The sequence below is a fragment of the Carassius carassius genome, chromosome 5, assembly GCF_963082965.1.
Source record: "Carassius carassius chromosome 5, fCarCar2.1, whole genome shotgun sequence".
Taxonomy (NCBI): domain Eukaryota; kingdom Metazoa; phylum Chordata; class Actinopteri; order Cypriniformes; family Cyprinidae; genus Carassius; species Carassius carassius.
The window spans coordinates 2,461,336-2,484,004 of NC_081759.1; the positions used below are offsets into that span (position 1 = coordinate 2,461,336).

Genomic DNA, 22,669 nt, shown 5'->3' on the forward strand with positions numbered 1-22,669 from the left:
GGTGCTTTGCTCTAGGCCGACTGTGCCCTTTTGCCCTGCTTTCAAGCCTCGGTTCCTGTACCTTGATCCTTGGCAGTGTTGGGGAGTAACTAGTTACATGTAACGGCGTTACGTAATTTAATTACAAAATAAATGTAACAGTAATCAGTTACAGTTACTAAGAAAAAAATGAGTAATTAAATTACAGTTACTTATGAAAATTGTAATGATTATAAAGAGGATTACATTTGAATATTTACACACATCCACATACAGCTTATTTCTTTCCCAAATTGCACTAAGACATATGGCCCATAATCTCCGAGACGCGGAAAACACATTCGAATCCAGTCATAAAAATGGAATTCAGCCTATAACGCGGACGCAATATGCCACATTTTGGACGAATAAATCAAAAGTAGGTCAGTACACTTGAATCAAAACCCGATATGGACTGATGTCTGTGAATATTAAGCCGCAAAAAGACTGAATATGAATCCTGCACGTTCTGCGTGTCTGTGGAAATCAGGCGCTGACTGGACATCGGGAGAACCGGGACTATTCCCGGTGGCCTGGCAGACGATTTGGCCTTCTACTTTAATATTGTTATTGTATAATTGCAGGCCGAATATACTAAAGCGATCATTTCCGAATCCGCCATTCGAAAATTAAATCTCTAATAAATCATGAATCGGTTAGTCGTGACTGGCAATGGTTGGGCTCGCGCGCTCTCTGCGCCTCCGACAAACGGTTTGGATCAGACTCCGAGTAATCAATGCGAGAGAGAGAGACCAGAGTGAACTGTGTAAGCGCACAGCTGGAGCAGAGAAGCGACACTTCTGTTCAGGGTTTCAGGTGCAGGTCAGTTTCATCTGTAAAGATGCTATTGTAGTTTTGTCTTTGTTTACTTAGTCAAGCAGCAGCAGCCCATTGCTCGCAATCACTCAAAATACTGTATAAACGACGTCATTATTATCTTTTGTAATGTTACAGTAGTAAGTTAGCTGACAAATCATCATATTTTATCATAGGTTTAGGGGGAGCTAGTGGATACAAAAACACAACCCTTAGGAAAATTAATGTAGCCTATGGTATGGCACTAACCGTGGTTTAACTATGGAATTTGTAGTAAAAATAAATACAAGTGGTAATTCATTTGCCAAAAAAACAAAATTGCACTTACAAAACATGGTAAAAGTCAAATAAAAATCTTCAGTATTAAAGTCATGAGAGAGATGGGTGGATAATGGAAGTGAAGGTGCAGTTCAGGAGAGAACTCTTAATTACGTTGCATGTCCCCAACCTAAGGATTCAAATCTTTTTCATGTCAGGTCCAAAAAAAATAGGGTTGTCCATGTTTCAGAATGGGTTGTGGGTGTATGAGTGTGAGATTTCCCAGCCTATTTTTTTTTCCCAGTCCGCCCCTCATGGAAATTAATCTCTAGAACAGTCACTTCATGAGCATTTTTTACTTATTTTGAGAAACTATCATCATATCATATACAAAGAGACAGCAAAGAAAAGACACTTTCTGTTTCAGAAAGACACCAATGTTTCAGGAGTTTAGTACACAAAATAGGACACATGCTTATTAGATAACCGTATTTGAGTTGATGTATATGCTTTTATTTTTTTTATTAACTATTTTTCCCCAAACCATTGTTAGATGCAGTTAGATGCCTGTAGTTATGCAAAGATTTGGTTTAAAAAACAGTATCTATAAACTATTTCTTTTGATTTTAAATCTGCTTTGAACTTCAGATCAATCTCTAAGTAAAAGGCAGTACTAAAGTCTGATTGTGTGGTGGATGTGTTCAAATTTGATCATCTTAATTCAGGTGATGAAGAATGATGAAAGTCTGACAGTATTGAGCACTACTGTTAAGGTTAAACCTGCATGGTGTAAAATGGTTGAAGATGATTAACAGTTGCAAATTAACATTCATTAGAAATTTATAAAAGTAATCAAAATGTACTCAAAAGTAATTAGTTACATTACTTTATTAAAGTAATTAAAAAAGTTACACTACTATTACATTTTAAATAGGGTAACTTGTAATCTGTAACCTATTACATTTCCAAAGTAACCTTCCCAACACTGATCCTTGGATATCCTTGACGACCCAGGTTGCCAATTGTTGTATTTTTTTTCACAAGTTCACACTTACATATAATTAGCTGAAGTATTATAATGCATATTTTGCCCGAACCTAGAGTACCCCCACTATATAAAAGTGTGAAATGTATCTGTAAAGTATCTGACGTGCTCCTCCCAAACCTTGTTAATAAAACATCATGAAGTGTTTAATTGAGTCTGTTATGTGAACTGCTACACGCACTGATTGCTTTTCTACCTCTTTATGTAATAAACCACTTTTTTATTGTAATAAAAATAATTTTGTATATCTACATCCCCTGCCAGTTTATTGTGAGCTGACCTGTGTTGCCTAAAAATAAATAACCTTTATTTAATAACGGTCACTGGGCTAGACCCAGGGTGATGTAGCCTTGATAAATCTTTAATCCTTTACCACTACGCCACATTTGCGTGAACATTTGGGCGGGATTACGCAAATATTTCTACATAGTGACACAGAGATGTGAGGTTATGTTTGAATGAGCTGTTTTAGGGGGTGTGGCAAAGTCTTAAAGGGATACTCCACCGTGTTTTCATATTAAACTATGTTTTTCCCTTATCTAAGACGAGTTGATACATACCTCTCTCGTCTCAGTGCATGCACTCAATCGCTTTGGCGCGTGGTGACACTTTGAAAGCACTTAGCTGAGCCCATTCATTCAATATGGGCCAAGCAGAGAAGCTACCAAACACCTCCATGTTTTCCCTATTTAAATACAGTTACTCGCGTAGTGTAACTCGACCTAGTACGGTAACACAAAACAAAACGTTGCACTTTTCTAAGCGTGTAAAATGGATAACTATATTGTGTGGCGGAATACCATGGCAAGTGCTTGTAAGCACTTCGTCTTGGCGCAGTAATATCTTTACTAGAGGGAGCGGGGGCCGGTGAGAGGATTTTTCCTCCGTCAATTATTCTGGACCATGGCGGTAGGCATGGGGTACAATGATGAGGCACTTAAAGACCTTTTTAACATCTGCCTGGATAACCCTGTCCCTGAGTGGGAAATGAATGAGCTGGAGATCTTGGATGTCTTCACACATTGTCTTCACAATGTACCTACAACATCGGTCTCAATGGGACACCCCAGCCACACCTGTCTCTGCAGGTGTGATGGCCGACTCTAGACCTGTATCTCCAGACAGGAGGACCGCCAGGCTAGCACCACTGCACAAGATGGCCGCCAGCCCAGCGCCACAGCACAAGGTGGCCGCCAGCCCAGCGCCACTGCACAAGATGGCCGCCAGCCCAGAGCCACTGCACAAGATGGCCACCAGCCCAGCCGCACTGCGCAAGATGGCCACCAGCCCAGCGCCACAGCACAAGGTGGCCGCCTCCAGAGTCGAATCAGGTTCCCGTTGACCCTCCAGAGTCGAGTCAGGTTCCCGTTGACCCTCCAGAGTCGAGTCAGGTTCCCATTGACCCTCCAGAGTCGAGTCAGGTTCCCGTTGACCCTCCAGAATCGAGTCAGGTCCCTGTTGACCCTCCAGAGTCGAGTCAGGTTCCCGTTGACCCTCCAGAGTCAGGTCAAGTCACCATTACCACTCATGAGTCAAGCACTACCACAGTTAGACCTCAGGAGTCAAGTCAAGTCACCAATAATCTTCATGAGCAAGGGCAAGTCACCAATGATCTTCATGAGCAAAGTCAAGTCCCCGTTGATCTTCATGAGCAAAGTCAAGTCACCAATGATCTTCATGAGGAAGGGCAAGTCACCAATGATCTTCATGAGCAAGGGCAAGTCACCAATGATCTTCATAAGCAAATTCAAGTCACCGTTGATCTTCATGAGGAAAGTCAAGTCACCGTTGATCTTCATGAGCAAAGTCAAGTCACCGTTGATCTTCATGAGCAAAGTCACGTCACCGTTGATCTTCCTGAGCAAAGTCAAATCACCACGGATCTACCAGGGCCTCTTCACGTCTCTGCTGAACTACCAGAGCCTCTCCACGTCTCTGCTGAACTAACAGAGCCTCTCCACGTCTCTGCTGAACTACCAGGGCCTCTTCACGTCTCTGCTGAACTACCAGAGCCTCTTCATGTCTCTGCTGAACTACCAGAGCCTCTCCACGTCTCTGCTGAACTAACAGAGCCTCTTTACGTCTCTGCTGAACTACCAGAGCCTCTTCACGTCTCTGCTGAATTACCAGAGCCTCTTCACGTTTATGCTGAATTACCAGAGCCTCTTCACGTCTCTGTGGAACTTCCAGAGCTTCATCAGCCTCAGCCGAACTTCCTGAGCGCTCGACCTATCCTGTCTTGGCCATGGAGGCCATCCAGGAACTCACCGCCTGCCCTTTCATGGAGATGGAGACCATCTACCATCTCATCAGGGCCACGGAGGCCACCCTTAACCTGTTCATGTTCTCTATTTCTGGCTAACCTAAACAGACTTGCTCTCCTGTGCCATCGATCCCACTGTGGTGGTCCTCTGTGCCTCCCTGGTGGGCTTCTGTCTCAACCGCACGGCTGTGGTGGTCCTCTGCGCCTCCCTGGTGGGCTTCTGTCTCGACCGCACGGCTGTGGTGGTCCTCTGCGCCGCCCTGGTGGGCTTCTGTCTCGACCGCACGGCTGTGGTTGTCCTCTGCGCTGCCCTGGTAGGCTTCTGTCTCGACCGCACGGCTGTGGTGGTCTTCTTCGTCGCCCTGGTGGGCTTCTGTCTCGACCGAACGGCTGTGGTGGTCCTCTGCGCCGCCCTGGTGGGCTACTGTATCGACCGCACAGCTATGGTGGTCTTCTGTGCCGCCCTGGTGGGCTTCTGTCTCGACCGCACGGCTGTGGTGGTCTTCTACGCCGCCCTGGTGGGCTTCTGTCCCGTCTGCTCGGCTGTGGTGGGCTCCAGTTCCATCTGTGCCATCCCAGTGGACTCCTGTTCCTGCTCCACCCTGGATTCCTGACCTGTCAGCTCTGCCCTGGGCCCTTGAACTTTCTGTTTCCTCCTGGCCTCTTTGTTTTGTTGTTGTTTTGTTTTTGTTTTTTTCACTTCCGGTCTCTGTTTCCCTCTATGGACCTGGCCCTCCATCCCTCCCCCTGGTCCTCCGCCGGTCCACCTCCCTCTTGGTCTCCTTGCGGTTGTTTTTATTTTCACCTCCTGTCTCTGTTTCCCTCTATGGACCTGGCCCTCCGTCCCTTCCCCTGGTCCTCTGCTGGTCCACCTCCCTCCTGGTCTCCTTGTTGTTGTATTGTTTTTTTTTCTCACTTCCTGTCTCTATTTCCCTCTATGGACCTGTCCCTCCATCCCTCCCCTTATCCTCCACCAGTCCACCTCCCTCCTGGTCTCTGTGTTCCTTGGTTTGTTCTTGTGTTCGGTGGAGCATCTGGTAGATGCTCCTTAGAGGAGGGGGTAATGTCACAGTGTCTGGTCTGTGTTTCCCTGGGTGTCCACTAGTGGTCTCACTTCCCCATAGTCACCCCACTGCAGGCACTACATTTCCCACGAGCCTTTGTCCCATTCATCACTGTTAATTATACATCTGTTAATGCACTCAGTCTTCACTTTCATCGTCATCACCTGTCCATATATACCAGCCTGTCTCATTCTGTTTCATGGAGTCCTTGTTTTCCATCACCCGGTTTTCTCGCATTCCCTTGTGTTTTCTTGTTTCTTGTTTCTTGTTTTTGGACTGCTTTCCCTGTTTTCGACCTCTACACTGTTTTGGATTTTGATATTGAAATACCCCATTAAACACTCCAATTGGATCTTTCATCTCCTGTGTGCAATCGTTACAATCTCTTTGGATTTGAGACTTTAGTCCTTGCAACTTTACAGATCTTCTTCATGTACCAAGAGCTTGTTACACTCCATAGAGAAAGGAAAATTTTAAATCGCCTCATATGACCCCTTTAATGACAGCATTAATTTGCATATAAAATTTGAAAGGTTTATCAAATAAAACACCCAGATTTTTCACCATCATTTTATTATATGAGGCTAGAGGGCCAAGGTTAAAAGACTCCCTTAGCCCAAAAATAATAATCTCTGTTTTGTTTTTATTCAGTTTTCATCCAGCCTTTTATATCATTTAAACTTTCTCAAATCGGAGTTAGAACATTCTGGTTATTTTGTTGTAATGGTAGATATATCTGATCACAGTGAAATGAGACATTATGGCTCTTAAAGATAGATCCCAAAGGGAGCATATATAGAGATTATATGATTTATATGTTTTTTATATGTATTATATGAATTATATGTTTGCCAGTATTTCATAGTTTGTGTGTAAAATAGAAGGATTGAACTTATTGTTGAAATTTTAAAATCGATTGTAGAATTGCAAGTTTTAAATCAGGATTTTTTTCAAATGTGTCTGTCCATTAGAATTGACAGTAGGTTCAAACGTCTGTTACTGAAATCACATGTCCAGTAATGCTGATTGAAATTTCTTATATATAAAAGAAAATCTATATCACAGTACTAATACATTTTTGAACCTATTTCTTATGCAGAATATACACTTCTTGAAGTGCTTGAACATATAGCTGATGGAAATATCTCAGATGTTGACTTTATGTGGAGTGATGAGGAAAATGGAGATGGAAATGCAGATGATGGTAGATCTCCAATAATCGGTGAGTTTAGAATGAAAATTAGGGATAGTTAGTCAAGATGTTTCATACAGTTAGATGTCACTAAATGTATTGAATATCATTTTATTGGATATACAGTTTCCACTTTTATGAAGTTATGTTAGGGAAAGTTTTGGTAATAATTTTAGGGGAGGACAGAGATGAGCCACCACCAGTAGTAGTGGAAGAAATTGAGATTGAGGCAGAGGAAAGACAGAATCAAGAAGACAGTGAAGATTATGAGCATGAGCATGAGGCAGATGTAGAACCAGTACTTGATGATGATCCTTTTACAAATATCACAAAAAAGAGTGATATTCAGTGGTGTCTTTGCTTTACTCCAGTAGAAACAACATGGGAAACTCCCACCACTGACCCCCCTGAGCCACTAACACCATACGGCTACTTCAGGCAGTACATTCCAAGTCAGATGTTTGAGCTGATGAGCACAATGACCAATATATATGCAGAACAAAATGGAATCAGGGGGTATAAACATGCCTCAGCCTCTGAGATTGAAGTCCTTGTCGGTCTACATATTACAATGGGAGTTCTTGGTCTTCCAAGAGTGAGAATGTACTGGTCCTCCAGTATTGGAATTTTCAAGGAAACCATGTCTCGAGATCGTTTTTTTTTTCAACTCCGCTCCAACCTGCATGTTGTGAACAACCATGAGAGGCCTCCTGGAGACACTGATGTTTTCTTCAAGGTCAGACCAATCCATGAGTCCATAAGGAAACACTCTCTGCAGCTACAACTGGAGGAAGATCTTTGTATTGATGAGCAGATTGTGCCTTTCAGAGGAAAACTCTCTGTGCTCCAGTATATCAAAGGGAAACCTACACCATGGGGAGTGAAGATGTATTTCCTCTGTGGCAAAAGTGGGCTTGCTTATGATTTCCTCTTCTATCAAGGTACCACAACAGAGCTTTCTGAGAAAACCAAAAATGTTCTAGGGCATGGAGCTTCTGTTGTCTTCCACCTGTGCCAGAGAATCCAGGCTCCAAACCATAAGCTCTTTTTTGACAACTTCACCACCTACAATGTCCTTGAAGTTCTTGCAGAAAAGAAAATCCATGCTGCTGGAATTTGCCGCTTTGCAAATCCACCAATGAAGACAGACAAGGAAATGTCTAAGAAAACGCAGGGAAACCATGATGAAGTTAGAAGTAGGGATAGAAAAGTTGTTCTAGTGAAGTTGTTTGATAACCGCTCTGTTATGCTGGCCTCCAACTTTGTTGGTGTTGGAGACGAAGACGAAGTTGAGAGGTGGGATAAGAAAGAGAGGCAGTTTGTGAAGGTCAAGCGTCCAGAGGTTGTGAAGAAATACAACAAGGGCATGGGAGGGCTGGACAATCTTGATCAGCTAATCAGCCTTTACAGGATTGATATCAAGTCCCACAAATGGCCACTGCGCATGATTACTCATGCTTTTGATGTTGCTGTAGTGAACAGCTGGCTTGTTTCGCAGGGACAATGAATACAAAGGAACTCAATGAAAAAGGAGGAGAAAATCATGGATCTCCGTGAATTCAAAATGAATGTGGCCGAAGTGCTTTTGCGTTCTGGGAAGCCACAGGGTTAAAAAAAAAAAACGAGGGAGGCCAAGCAATTCTAATGCAGCCAGTACCTCGCAAACTCCACATGATGAAGCTGGACAAAAGAGAGGGGCAAGGGAATGCCGGCCAGTTCTTGAAGTCCAAAAAGATATGGTGGACCACCTGCCAAATTATGATACAAAAAAAAAAAAACAACAAGATGCAAATTGGAAGGCTGTTCTGGGAAAACACACGTCTTCTGTGAAAAGTGCAAGGTGCACTACTGCTTTGTGTCACAGAGAAATGGTTTCAAAGATACACACAGGAAATTACTCTAACGTGACTTGATTTATTCCTAGGTTAATTTTATTATGAATAAACAAATGTGCAGTCTATAAAGCAAAAACCTTACAATTAAAGTTGAAATGTTATAATGTTCAAGTTTTTGATAAAAAAAGAAAGATGCGCACAGAAAATGACTCTAAATTGACCATATTGATTGATTATAAGATATTTAGTTTGTTACAAACAATGTGCAATCTGTAAAATAAAAACCTCAAAATTAAGGTTGAAATGTTATACTGAAATGTTATTCAAGATTTTAATTTGAGAAGAAGCTTAAAGTATAGACCAAAATTGTTTTATGTTTATTATTGTATTTCATAATGGTACATTTTTGTGCAGTACCCCTGTATTGACCTGACGTCCACTGAAATGGACAAAAAAAATTACAATTAAAGAGTATTGAAATTTGTAATATTTGTATTCGGTCTCATTTATAGAAGCCTCATGAGCTGGGAAAATGTACTTTTATATTTTTCAGAAACTTGAAACATAATTCAGGTCTGAAGGGGTTAAAAAAATATCATTGTAGACTTTTAAGAGTACCAATACTATACTGTGTTTTTCTCTAAAACCTGATTGGAAAACCTTGAACCTGAATTTTACTCTAAAAAGGGCTGTAATTGAGTGAATTATTTTATTTTATTATGGAAATCGGTCTAAAATTTGAACAAACTGTAGGATCCAAATTAACTTTTTTAATAAGAGGCTGCACTATTGAATGTGTAAAATAGACAGGAACAGAACCTGAGCCCAAGCAACAATTAATTGTGGCCATGACACTCGAACCAATAACACTTAAGGCTTGCTTAAAAATGTGAGTAGGGATAATATCTTGATGGAAAACTGTAGGCTTCAAATGTTCAACGATCTCCCCCAAGGTTGCAAAAGATACAAGCTCAAATTTATTAAAAACAGCAGAGGATGTAGATGGGGCTGATGGATCGTAATCCTGTACTTGGAAAGATAATCTAGTATCTTCAATCTTTTCAAATATTTAAGAAAATTTTCACAAGTTTTTAAAGAGGCATTAAGACAATCACCTATTACATTTACTTTAACACCTGTGTTGTCATCACTTCATTGGCTACCTGTTCGATTCAGAGTTGATTTTAAGGTTTTAGTATTTGTATTTAAATCACTTCATGGTCTTGTCCCTTCATATATTTCAGACCTTCTCAACTCGTATTCTCCAATGAAAACGCTCAGATCTTCCACCCAGAGGATATTAAATGTTCCAAGATCAGGATTTAAATCCAAAGGTGACAGCTTTCTCAGTTCTTGGTCCTAAGCTCGGGAACTCCCTACATTTGTCTATTAGACTTTCCCTTACTCTTTCTACATTTAAATCTTCTCTTAAAACATACTTTTTTCCTCAGACATATGTGTAATTTGATATTAATTATTAAATTCATATTAATATTTTTTTTAGTCTTAAATATTGTTTTATATTGTATGATGTTCCTGTCTTAATTTTATTACTTTTTTTTTGGGTATATCTTTGGATATTTTATTATTAGTTTTTAAATTGTATTGTACGAGGTTGTTTTGTCTGGTATGTTGTGCAGCACTTTCGTCATCATTTTTGCTGTTTTAAAGGGCTCTATAAATAAACTTGACCATGACAATCAGGAGCAGGAGGATTAATAACTGAATTTAATGTATTAAACAAAACTCTAGATTTGTTCAGATTTTTTAAAATAATATCAGAGAAATAATTAGCCCTTGCTCTATGTAAAAACTTCTGATAGTTGGCTAGAGAATCCTTAAAAATCTCATAATAAATTTGAAGCTTGTCCTTCTTCCATTTGCGCTCCGCTCATCTACAAATCTGTCAGAGGGCATGAGTAGATTAATTTAGCCAAGGCTTTGATTTAAGTTTTGCACGCTTAACCTGTAAAGGTGAAAAAAGTAAGAAAATAACTCTTCAGCACATAATTGTGAAGATAAGTTTACACAATCCAAAATTAGAAGAGAAAAAACATTGTAAACAGCGCAAAAATCATTAATAGTTTTAAAATTCACTGTACTGAGACAGCGGGCAGCAACACATGGTTTAACAACAGAACAAGGTAGAGAAACACAACAGACTTGTTGTCAGAAATACCAGTATCTGAGATTTCAGTATCGCATTCAGTAAAACCGTGGGATAGAACAAGATCTAGAGTGTGGCCATATTCGTGTGTTGATTCAGTCACAGTCTGAACAAGATTAAAAGAGTCAATACGATTTAAGAATTCTTTAGCCAGAGGGTTTGAAGGACAACATTAAAATCCTCAAGAATTAGCAGTGTGTCGTACTTTGTCATGATTCAAAAATAAAGCGCACATAGCACAGGATTGATTAAATCAATTTGCAACCATTGCAGTTCAAAACTGGAGTATACACCAGCCGGCAGTCTCAGACAGCCGAAATGTCTTTTAAAAAAACAAGTCCTCCACCTCAACCAGTAGTCTGAGGAGAATTTAAAAAATCTGATAAGAAAAATCAACTCGTCGATCACTCTTTTGAGATTATATCTCACACTTCTTGAGTTTTTCCTACTCAGAATGGACAAACTCGCTATTGTTGAGTTAAATCGAGTTAAAACAAAACTACAAATACAAAATCTAAAGTTGTGTTTCTGCCACCACAATGCACACGCAGCTGCTCGTGATGTAACTGTGACGTCTACATGAAATTGGTCGACAACTCTGCGAATGTCACGTTTTGCGTAAAATTTTGAATTAAATCTACAATACCAACCAGACACAATACCCATTTTTATAAATTTCTTTAAATGCCGTTTATCGTGTTTCAGGAACCAATCTCTTCATTTGTATATGCACAAGGAGTCTGACAGCAGCCTGTGTTCCACACAGAAATCTGATTTCACCATCATCTAGTCTGTCTGGAATTACTTGAAGAAACAGGAAAAAACGAACGAAAACGAGATTGACTAAATTCTGAAGAACTGTGACAACTGATTTCAACTATGCACAAGTGCAAGGACAAAAGCTTTTAAACGCGAAGAGTGGTCTCATGAAATACTGATTTGATTTAGTTAATAGAAGTTAATTTATAAGTAACATTTATTTTGTTACATTATTTTTGAAAGCATCCTCATTTTATAGTATTTTAACACAAGTTCATAAAACTTTGCACAGTACTGTAGCTTTGCAGGTAGGTTTCTTGAAGTGTCTTGGAGACAGTGCCACAGTTCTTCTGGACTGAGTCTGTCTCAGTTTGTTCTGTTTCTTCATGACAGACTGGATGATGATGAGAGCAGATCTCTGTGTGGAGCACTAGCTGTTGTCAGACTCCTTGTGCAAACAAAAATCTCACTGGATTATAACATTTAATGGCAAAAGAAATGCTTGGAAATGTTAACTGATATTTCCTACTGTCACACTACAGCAAAAGATATAGAAATAATGGTCTTAAAAGCATTTTATGTTGGTGAAAATACTAACACTTTTGCACAGAACTTTATATATATATATAGTAATTATAGCCTAGTGAACTAAACTGAGAGACCATTTTGAAGGCTCAGGAAACCTTTGCAGGTGTTTTGAATTGATTAGCTGATTGGCATGTCACCATATTCTAATTTGTTGAGATAGTGAATTGGTGGGTTTTTGTTAAACTTTTTCACAACATTATAATTTATTGAGATGCACCTCTATATATGCAATAATTTTCTTTAATGATTTTAAGATTTTAATGGGACAGTAATTATTATTATCCAAGAACAATTATTTTTTCCAAAATGTTTATACTGGCTAAAGGCATGTGCAAATAAGCAGTAAACTGTACAGAGTTTGAAAATAAAAAGTCTGTAATTTTAAGAAATTACTCATAGGGCTACAAAATAATAATAATAATAATAAAATAATAAAATAATTATATATAAGAAGGAGGCCGGAACTGGCAAACGTGACATAAATTTAAACCTTCACAATTCAAAAGAAGTATTTCCCGTACTTGTCAGATGGGTTAAACAGAAAATATGTGTGTTATCCTTTTGTGATCGTGATATAAAAAATTGTCACGCTGATGTACAAGGAACCATTTAGAAGAGAAACAAATGTAACAAACACTAAACAATATAATATCCGAAGTATTATATCGAAAAAGAGTCAAATTGAGCATCTGCTAATGAATTCAAATTTGCATTTATTTTTAGCATTGAGTGAAACCTGATTGTGTGTCACTATAACAATATTCTGGTTATAGTTTTTCCAGAAAGGATAGACCGTCATGAAGAGGAGGGGGAGTCATGATTTATGTTAAAGATATTTTAAAGAAAAGTAATACATTTTTAGAAAGGCGAAAACTGCATATTTTGAGCAATTTATTGCAGAATCAGGAGAAAATAATGAACAATAATGAACAAATCAAATGACAGATGTTTCACAGTGGCTGCAAAATAACTGTTTGACCTTGAACTTTTCAAAAACCATCTCATCTAACATGTTTTTCACTAAGAAGAAAGGAATGTTTTTATGATTAAGATCAATCAAAAAGCAAGACAATAATAATTTTCAATATTTAGGTTATTTTAGATTCTCATGTAAAATTGGATGTGCATGTACAAGAGACTGTGTAGAACAATCAGAACAAACTTGAATTGTTTTTATATGATTAGACTGTTTATATATACACAAGCATGCAATGGTCTTTTCACACTTGTCTTACTGTGTGATTGTCTGGAATCAGGTTTCTCAACTGACTATCAAAACTGTGATCTCTATATTAACAAACACTTGATTGAACATTCTGGACCAGAACTCAATTAGATGGTTTCATTGCAATAATCAGAAATATAGTTTGATTAGTTTTGAAAATTTTACAAATGTGTCTCTTAATAAAATGGTTTTTAAATGAGTTATAAATAACTTAATCCTGCTTCAGAAATTATATGCAAATTCATAACAAAACACAGTAGAAAAACTAAATTTGCACAATCTACATTTTTAGTTTCAGAACATATTTTAAAGAAATTTATAAAATTGTAAAAAAAAGAAAGAAGGTTTATTAACACTGATGGTCGTACACAGTTTCAGCTTTCTTATATTATTGTTATATTTTAATTCTTGTTTAGTTTTTTGGTATAATTATTGCTTTATTGTTAAATATTGTTTTGTATAAAGAAGCCTAACCAGGGACTGGGACTGCAAATTAGTCTCTGCCTAGAAGTGGAACTGGTATACCTGGTATGTGGAACATCAGCTGCTTGAAATTGTAGCAATATTATACTGCATTGTCCCTAATAAATAAATCTATGAATAAAAACTGAGCTTTTGTATGATATATTTCAGTTTTGAGTTATTAAAAAGAAACATATTCAGTCATTGAAGTCAATAAAATCTTAAAATCTGATAACTTTATATTTATTTTTAGTTATTTCAGCATTCAACATTTGAGTGAGTTTGACGTTGTTCAGTAAACACACTGACACTTTGATTTGATTATGGAGTTTAATATTGAGGAATGAAATGGTTTCAGTTGTTCCTCTATACAGTATGGCAGCTCATTGCATGTGTCTGTTATTAAATCAAGACTATTTCTGTAAGTGTTCAGGAGGAATCAGTGGGTCATCAATGGATTTGTGGCACTGGATTTTCATCACACTCAGTTCCTTTTCAGAACAGAGAAGAGGCTGAAATATCAACGCGTGAACACACACTCCATCCCCATCTACATCAACCAGCACCTGACAGAGAGAGAAAAATTAACTAGGGTTTAATGTAGACAAACACTATACAAGTTTGAGTACATTTGGACATGTCCAGCAATGCTACAATGTTAAGAAAAGTTTTATCTTATGCATATGTATGAAGCTTGACTTGATGCATTTTAACTTTCAGTGAGGACGGACAAATTATTTGCAACATCATCACACCTGCTTAGGACATACAGTGTGAGTATGTGAGATTTACGATCTCATAATTAATGAAAAATACAAACAAATAAAAATATTGATTTACCTTGAACATGTAATTTGTTCCTGCCACAACCTGAGAAGACCAGACCAGAGGAATGAAAATCTTAAAATCAGTTCCAACCATCTTCTCTATCATTGGCCTCACCTGAATAAAGAGAGAAACATTATCATTATGGTCACAATAAGGATAATTTTTTAACAGTTAGGAGTTAACTACATTTAGTAAATGTTAAACTATTAATAAATGCAGTATTTTGAACATTGTACATCACTTTTGATGAGTTAAGAGTTCTCAATAAAGGAATAATCAAGAGCAATTATTTATCTATATGTTAAATAGGCACTTGCACATATCAATCATATCGTGCTACAAGTACATAAAAAATGTAAATTGAACTAAAACAAAACAAACCCCAAACAAACAAATAATCAATTTTGTGCAAACAATATTACAGCACCAAAACATACAAATCAGCTAAGTAGTAACAGACTACTTTAATTTAGGAGTGAATTTGTGTCTCATACCTCTAAGCAAATCTTTTTCACCTCTGGATCGAACAGTTTAATGTCGCTCCAGCCTCCACACATTGGCATTACTGCAGTGTTCTGATGATCAGTGAAGAGAAGAGGAGTGTTAGTCAGTCTAACTCCCAGAACAACAGTGCTGCACTTTTAAAGTTAAGATCACATGACCTGAAGAATTTTGGAATGTGATTGCACTAATGTGGCAGTGAACCGTGGTTAGATGTTTGTTTAAATCACCTAACCACAATGTTCGGCAAAAGTAATGATGTGTACTAAGTAAGTAATAAAGAACTATATAAATTCCTGATTGATTCATTCATTCATTCATTCATTCATTCATTCATTGTTTCCAAGCAGCTTTGAAGAAAATAACATTATTTATATAATGCTTCACATAAGACCAAATTGTAGGACAATTATTATTATTTTTTTCTTCAAAAGATGTTTGAACTTTGGTCAGTTTGGTTCTAGTAAGAGGTTAAAATGCTGGTTGGTTTCCTTGTATTAACAAATTAAAATTTTGTTCACTATTGTGCTAAGAAGTCTCTGGGTTAATTTTACACTGTTTTCTTGGATTGTTTTTTAGTTAGTCCGCATGTGAAAGCGATTTTCCCCTTGGACACAATTTCGATGGAAAAAATGTAATCGGACTAGTTTTATATAGTGATATGCCGGTATAAATTTTTCCTGTTGTGATTAATTGCTAATGATTTTATCACAGTATTATCAGGGTATTGATATTTAGTGGTCATAATACAGTATTTATAGTGCAAAAGAACTATAAGATTTATATTAATGTTAATATGCATTAACATTCACAATGAACAATAACTATTTGCTAACGAAGTTATTCATCTTTGTCAAAAAATACAAGTCTTAGTTCATGTTACCTCACTAAATAACACAGTTGCAACTTTCACTTTTAGCAATGCGTTATTAAATATTGGAATACCTAAGATGAATGAATGTTCAGAAGAATTTTTCATTGGCAGTTTATGTTAACTAATGAATTAACTAATGTTAACTAATGAAGCCCTAATACAAAGTGTGAATGAACAATAAAGAATCAAACTCTTTCAAACAATATCTAGGGAATGTAGTAGTCCAGATTAAAAAAAAAAAAAAAAGTAAACAAAAAAAATTGCCTATTAAGTCTAAATATTTAAGTATTTGGTGCTGTGCTGAACACCATAGCAAATCCACAAATCTGAATGGCTGTTTAAAATTATATATATATATATATATATATACATACATACAGTACTGTATTATTAGTATTTTCACCAACAAAAATGTTTATAAGCCAGTTATTTCAATATTTTGCTTTGTTGTTAATTGTATTAATCCAGTGAGATTTTTTGTTTGCAAAAGTCTAAGTCTATGTCTTGAGTCTAACAGCAGCCAGTGTTCCACACAGAAATCTGATTTCACCATCATCTAGTCTGTCTGGAATTACTCGAAGAAACAGGAAAAAACAAACGAAAACGAGATTGACTAAATTCTGAAGAACTGTGACAACTGATTTCAACTATGCACAAGTGCAAGGACAAAAGCTTTTAAACGCGAAGAGTGGTCTCATGAAATACTGATTTGATTTAGTTAATAGAAGTTAATTTATCAATAACATCAATTTCGTGACATTATTTTTGAAAGCATCCTCATTTTATAGTTTTTTAACACAAGTTCATAAAACTTTGCACAGTACTGTAGCTTTGCAGGTAGGTTTCTTGAAGTGTCTTGGAGACAGTGCCACAGTTCTTCTGGACTGAGTCTGTCTCAGTTTGTTCTGTTTCTTCATGACAGACTGGATGATGATGAGAGCAGATCTCTGTGTGGAGCACTAGCTGTTGTCAGACTCCTTGTGCAAACAAAAGTCTCACTGGATTATAACATTTAATGGCAAAAGAAATGCTTGGAAATGTTAACTGATATTTCCTACTGTCACACTACAGCAAAAGATATAGAAATAATGATCTTAAAAGCATTTTATGTTGGTGAAAATACTAACACTTTTGCACAGAACTTTATATATATATATAGTAATTATAGCCTAGTGAACTAAACTGAGAGACCATTTTGAAGGCTCAGGAAACCTTTGCAGGTGTTTTGAATTGATTAGCTGATTGGCATGTCACCATATTCTAATTTGTTGAGATAGTGAATTGGTGGGTTTTTGTTAAACTTTTTCACAACATTATAATTTATTGAGATGCACCTCTATATATGCAATAATTTTCTTTAATGATTTTAAGATTTTAACGGGACAGTAATTATTATTATCCAAGAACAATTATTTTTTCCAAAATGTTTATACTGGCTAAAGGCATGTGCAAATAAGCAGTAAACTGTACAGAGTTTGAAAATAAAAAGTCTGTAATTTTAAGAAATTACTCATAGGGCTACAAAATAATAATAATAATAATAAAATAATAAAATAATTATATATAAGAAGGAGGCCGGAACTGGCAAACGTGACATAAATTTAAACCTTCACAATTCAAAAGAAGTATTTCCCGTACTTGTCAGATGGGTTAAACAGAAAATATGTGTGTTATCCTTTTGTGATCGTGATATAAAAAATTGTCACGCTGATGTACAAGGAACCATTTAGAAGAGAAACAAATGTAACAAACACTAAACAATATAATATCCGAAGTATTATATCGAAAAAGAGTCAAATTGAGCATCTGCTAATGAATTCAAATTTGCATTTATTTTTAGCATTGAGTGAAACCTGATTGTGTGTCACTATAACAATATTCTGGTTATAGTTTTTCCAGAAAGGATAGACCGTCATGAAGAGGAGGGGGAGTCATGATTTATGTTAAAGATATTTTAAAGAAAAGTAATACATTTTTAGAAAGGTGAAAACTGCATATTTTGAGCAATTTATTGCAGAATCAGGAGAAAATAATGAACAATAATGAACAAATCAAATGACAGATGTTTCACAGTGGCTGCAAAATAACTGTTTGACCTTGAACTTTTCAAAAACCTGCTCATCTAACATGTTTTTCACTAAGAAGAAAGGAATGTTTTTATGATTAAGATCAATCAAAAAGCAAGACAATAATAATTTTCAATATTTAGGTTATTTTAGATTCTCATGTAAAATTGGATGTGCATGTACAAGAGACTGTGTAGAACAATCAGAACAAACTTGAATTGTTTTTATATGATTAGACTGTTTATATATACACAAGCATGCAATGGTCTTTTCACACTTGTCTTACTGTGTGATTGTCTGGAATCAGGTTTCTCAACTGACTATCAAAACTGTGATCTCTATATTAACAAACACTTGATTGAACATTCTGGACCAGAACTCAATTAGATGGTTTCATTGCAATAATCAGAAATATAGTTTGATTAGTTTTGAAAATTTTACAAATGTGTCTCTTAATAAAATGGTTTTTAAATGAGTTATAAATAACTTAATCCTGCTTCAGAAATTATATGCAAATTCATAACAAAACACAGTAGAAAAACTAAATTTGCACAATCTACATTTTTAGTTTCAGAACATATTTTAAAGAAATTTATAAAATTGTAAAAAAAAGAAAGAAGGTTTATTAACACTGATGGTCGTACACAGTTTCAGCTTTCTTATATTATTGTTATATTTTAATTCTTGTTTAGTTTTTTGGTATAATTATTGCTTTATTGTTAAATATTGTTTTGTATAAAGAAGCCTAACCAGGGACTGGGACTGCAAATTAGTCTCTGCCTAGAAGTGGAACTGGTATACCTGGTATGTGGAACATCAGCTGCTTGAAATTGTAGCAATATTATACTGCATTGTCCCTAATAAATAAATCTATGAATAAAAACTGAGCTTTTGTATGATATATTTCAGTTTTGAGTTATTAAAAAGAAACATATTCAGTCATTGAAGTCAATAAAATCTTAAAATCTGATAACTTTATATTTATTTTTAGTTATTTCAGCATTCAACATTTGAGTGAGTTTGACGTTGTTCAGTAAACACACTGACACTTTGATTTGATTATGGAGTTTAATATTGAGGAATGAAATGGTTTCAGTTGTTCCTCTATACAGTATGGCAGCTCATTGCATGTGTCTGTTATTAAATCAAGACTATTTCTGTAAGTGTTCAGGAGGAATCAGTGGGTCATCAATGGATTTGTGGCACTGGATTTTCATCACACTCAGTTCCTTTTCAGAACAGGGAAGAGGCTGAAATATCAACGCGTGAACACACACTCCATCCCCATCTACATCAACCAGCACCTGACAGAGAGAGAAAAATTAACTAGGGTTTAATGTAGACAAACACTATACAAGTTTGAGTACATTTGGACATGTCCAGCAATGCTACAATGTTAAGAAAAGTTTTATCTTATGCATATGTATGAAGCTTGACTTGATGCATTTTAACTTTCAGTGAGGACGGACAAATTATTTGCAACATCATCACACCTGCTTAGGACATACAGTGTGAGTATGTGAGATTTACGATCTCATAATTAATGAAAAATACAAACAAATAAAAATATTGATTTACCTTGAACATGTAATTTGTTCCTGCCACAACCTGAGAAGACCAGACCAGAGGAATGAAAATCTTAAAATCAGTTCCAACCATCTTCTCTATCATTGGCCTCACCTGAATAAAGAGAGAAACATTATCATTATGGTCACAATAAGGATAATTTTTTAACAGTTAGGAGTTAACTACATTTAGTAAATGTTAAACTATTAATAAATGCAGTATTTTGAACATTGTACATCACTTTTGATGAGTTAAGAGTTCTCAATAAAGGAATAATCAAGAGCAATTATTTATCTATATGTTAAATAGGCACTTGCACATATCAATCATATCGTGCTACAAGTACATAAAAAATGTAAATTGAACTAAAACAAAACAAACCCCAAACAAACAAATAATCAATTTTGTGCAAACAATATTACAGCACCAAAACATACAAATCAGCTAAGTAGTAACAGACTACTTTAATTTAGGAGTGAATTTGTGTCTCATACCTCTAAGCAAATCTTTTTCACCTCTGGATCGAACAGTTTAATGTCGCTCCAGCCTCCACACATTGGCATTACTGCAGTGTTCTGATGATCAGTGAAGAGAAGAGGAGTGTTAATCAGTCAGTCTAACTCCCAGAACAACAGTGCTGCACTTTTAAAGTTAAGATCACATGACCTGAAGAATTTTGGAATGTGATTGCACTAATGTGGCAGTGAACCGTGGTTAGATGTTTGTTTAAATCACCTAACCACAATGTTCGGCAAAAGTAATGATGTGTACTAAGTAAGTAATAAAGAACTATATAAATTCCTGATTGATTCATTCATTCATTCATTCATTCATTCATTGTTTCCAAGCAGCTTTGAAGAAAATAACATTATTTATATAATGCTTCACATAAGACCAAATTGTAGGACAATTATTATTATTTTTTTCTTCAAAAGATGTTTGAACTTTGGTCAGTTTGGTTCTAGTAAGAGGTTAAAATGCTGGTTGGTTTCCTTGTATTAACAAATTAAAATTTTGTTCACTATTGTGCTAAGAAGTCTCTGGGTTAATTTTACACTGTTTTCTTGGATTGTTTTTTAGTTAGTCCGCATGTGAAAGCGATTTTCCCCTTGGACACAATTTCGATGGAAAAAATGTAATCGGACTAGTTTTATATAGTGATATGCCGGTATAAATTTTTCCTGTTGTGATTAATTGCTAATGATTTTATCACAGTATTATCAGGGTATTGATATTTAGTGGTCATAATACAGTATTTATAGTGCAAAAGAACTATAAGATTTATATTAATGTTAATATGCATTAACATTCACAATGAACAATAACTATTTGCTAACGAAGTTATTCATCTTTGTCAAAAAATACAAGTCTTAGTTCATGTTACCTCACTAAATAACACAGTTGCAACTTTCACTTTTAGCAATGCGTTATTAAATATTGGAATACCTAAGATGAATGAATGTTCAGAAGAATTTTTCATTGGCAGTTTATGTTAACTAATGAATTAACTAATGTTAACTAATGAAGCCCTAATACAAAGTGTGAATGAACAATAAAGAATCAAACTCTTTCAAACAATATCTAGGGAATGTAGTAGTCCAGATTAAAAAAAAAAAAAAAAGTAAACAAAAAAAATTGCCTATTAAGTCTAAATATTTAAGTATTTGGTGCTGTGCTGAACACCATAGCAAATCCACAAATCTGAATGGCTGTTTAAAATTATATATATATATATATATATATATATACATACATACAGTACTGTATTATTAGTATTTTCACCAACAAAAATGTTTATAAGCCAGTTATTTCAATATTTTGCTTTGTTGTTAATTGTATTAATCCAGTGAGATTTTTTGTTTGCAAAAGTCTAAGTCTATGTCTTGAGTCTAACAGCAGCCAGTGTTCCACACAGAAATCTGATTTCACCATCATCTAGTCTGTCTGGAATTACTCGAAGAAACAGGAAAAAACAAACGAAAACGAGATTGACTAAATTCTGAAGAACTGTGACAACTGATTTCACCATCATCTAGTCTGTCTGGAATTACTTGAAGAAACAGGAAAAAACGAACGAAAACGAGATTGACTAAATTCTGAAGAACTGTGACAACTGATTTCAACTATGCACAAGTGCAAGGACAAAAGCTTTTAAACGCGAAGAGTGGTCTCATGAAATACTGATTTGATTTAGTTAATAGAAGTTAATTTATCAATAACATCAATTTCGTGACATTATTTTTGAAAGCATCCTCATTTTATAGTTTTTTAACACAAGTTCATAAAACTTTGCACAGTACTGTAGCTTTGCAGGTAGGTTTCTTGAAGTGTCTTGGAGACAGTGCCACAGTTCTTCTGGACTGAGTCTGTCTCAGTTTGTTCTGTTTCTTCATGACAGACTGGATGATGATGAGAGCAGATCTCTGTGTGGAGCACTAGCTGTTGTCAGACTCCTTGTGCAAACAAAAGTCTCACTGGATTATAACATTTAATGGCAAAAGAAATGCTTGGAAATGTTAACTGATATTTCCTACTGTCACACTACAGCAAAAGATATAGAAATAATGATCTTAAAAGCATTTTATGTTGGTGAAAATACTAACACTTTTGCACAGAACTTTATATATATATATAGTAATTATAGCCTAGTGAACTAAACTGAGAGACCATTTTGAAGGCTCAGGAAACCTTTGCAGGTGTTTTGAATTGATTAGCTGATTGGCATGTCACCATATTCTAATTTGTTGAGATAGTGAATTGGTGGGTTTTTGTTAAACTTTTTCACAACATTATAATTTATTGAGATGCACCTCTATATATGCAATAATTTTCTTTAATGATTTTAAGATTTTAACGGGACAGTAATTATTATTATCCAAGAACAATTATTTTTTCCAAAATGTTTATACTGGCTAAAGGCATGTGCAAATAAGCAGTAAACTGTACAGAGTTTGAAAATAAAAAGTCTGTAATTTTAAGAAATTACTCATAGGGCTACAAAATAATAATAATAATAATAAAATAATAAAATAATTATATATAAGAAGGAGGCCGGAACTGGCAAACGTGACATAAATTTAAACCTTCACAATTCAAAAGAAGTATTTCCCGTACTTGTCAGATGGGTTAAACAGAAAATATG

General features: G+C 35.8%; 2 protein-coding genes across 2 annotated transcripts; both read right to left on the bottom strand.

The window, feature by feature from the left end:
• Positions 1 to 14,003: 14,003 nt before the first annotated feature.
• On the bottom strand, positions 14,004 to 15,151 carry LOC132140221 (cystatin-A-like). The gene is made up of 3 exons (XM_059549036.1): positions 15,015 to 15,151; positions 14,533 to 14,634; positions 14,004 to 14,258 (listed from the first exon to the last, which is right to left on the bottom strand). Exons 1-3 carry the CDS (start codon positions 15,081 to 15,083, stop codon positions 14,106 to 14,108), a joined length of 324 nt encoding a protein of 107 aa, XP_059405019.1. The 5' UTR covers positions 15,084 to 15,151; the 3' UTR covers positions 14,004 to 14,105.
• Positions 15,152 to 19,010: 3,859 nt separating this feature from the next.
• Positions 19,011 to 20,155, bottom strand: LOC132140222 (cystatin-A-like). Its single transcript, XM_059549037.1, has 3 exons — positions 20,022 to 20,155; positions 19,540 to 19,641; positions 19,011 to 19,265 (listed from the first exon to the last, which is right to left on the bottom strand). Exons 1-3 carry the CDS (start codon positions 20,088 to 20,090, stop codon positions 19,113 to 19,115), a joined length of 324 nt encoding a protein of 107 aa, XP_059405020.1. The 5' UTR covers positions 20,091 to 20,155; the 3' UTR covers positions 19,011 to 19,112.
• Between the last annotated feature and the right edge of the window lie 2,514 nt (positions 20,156 to 22,669).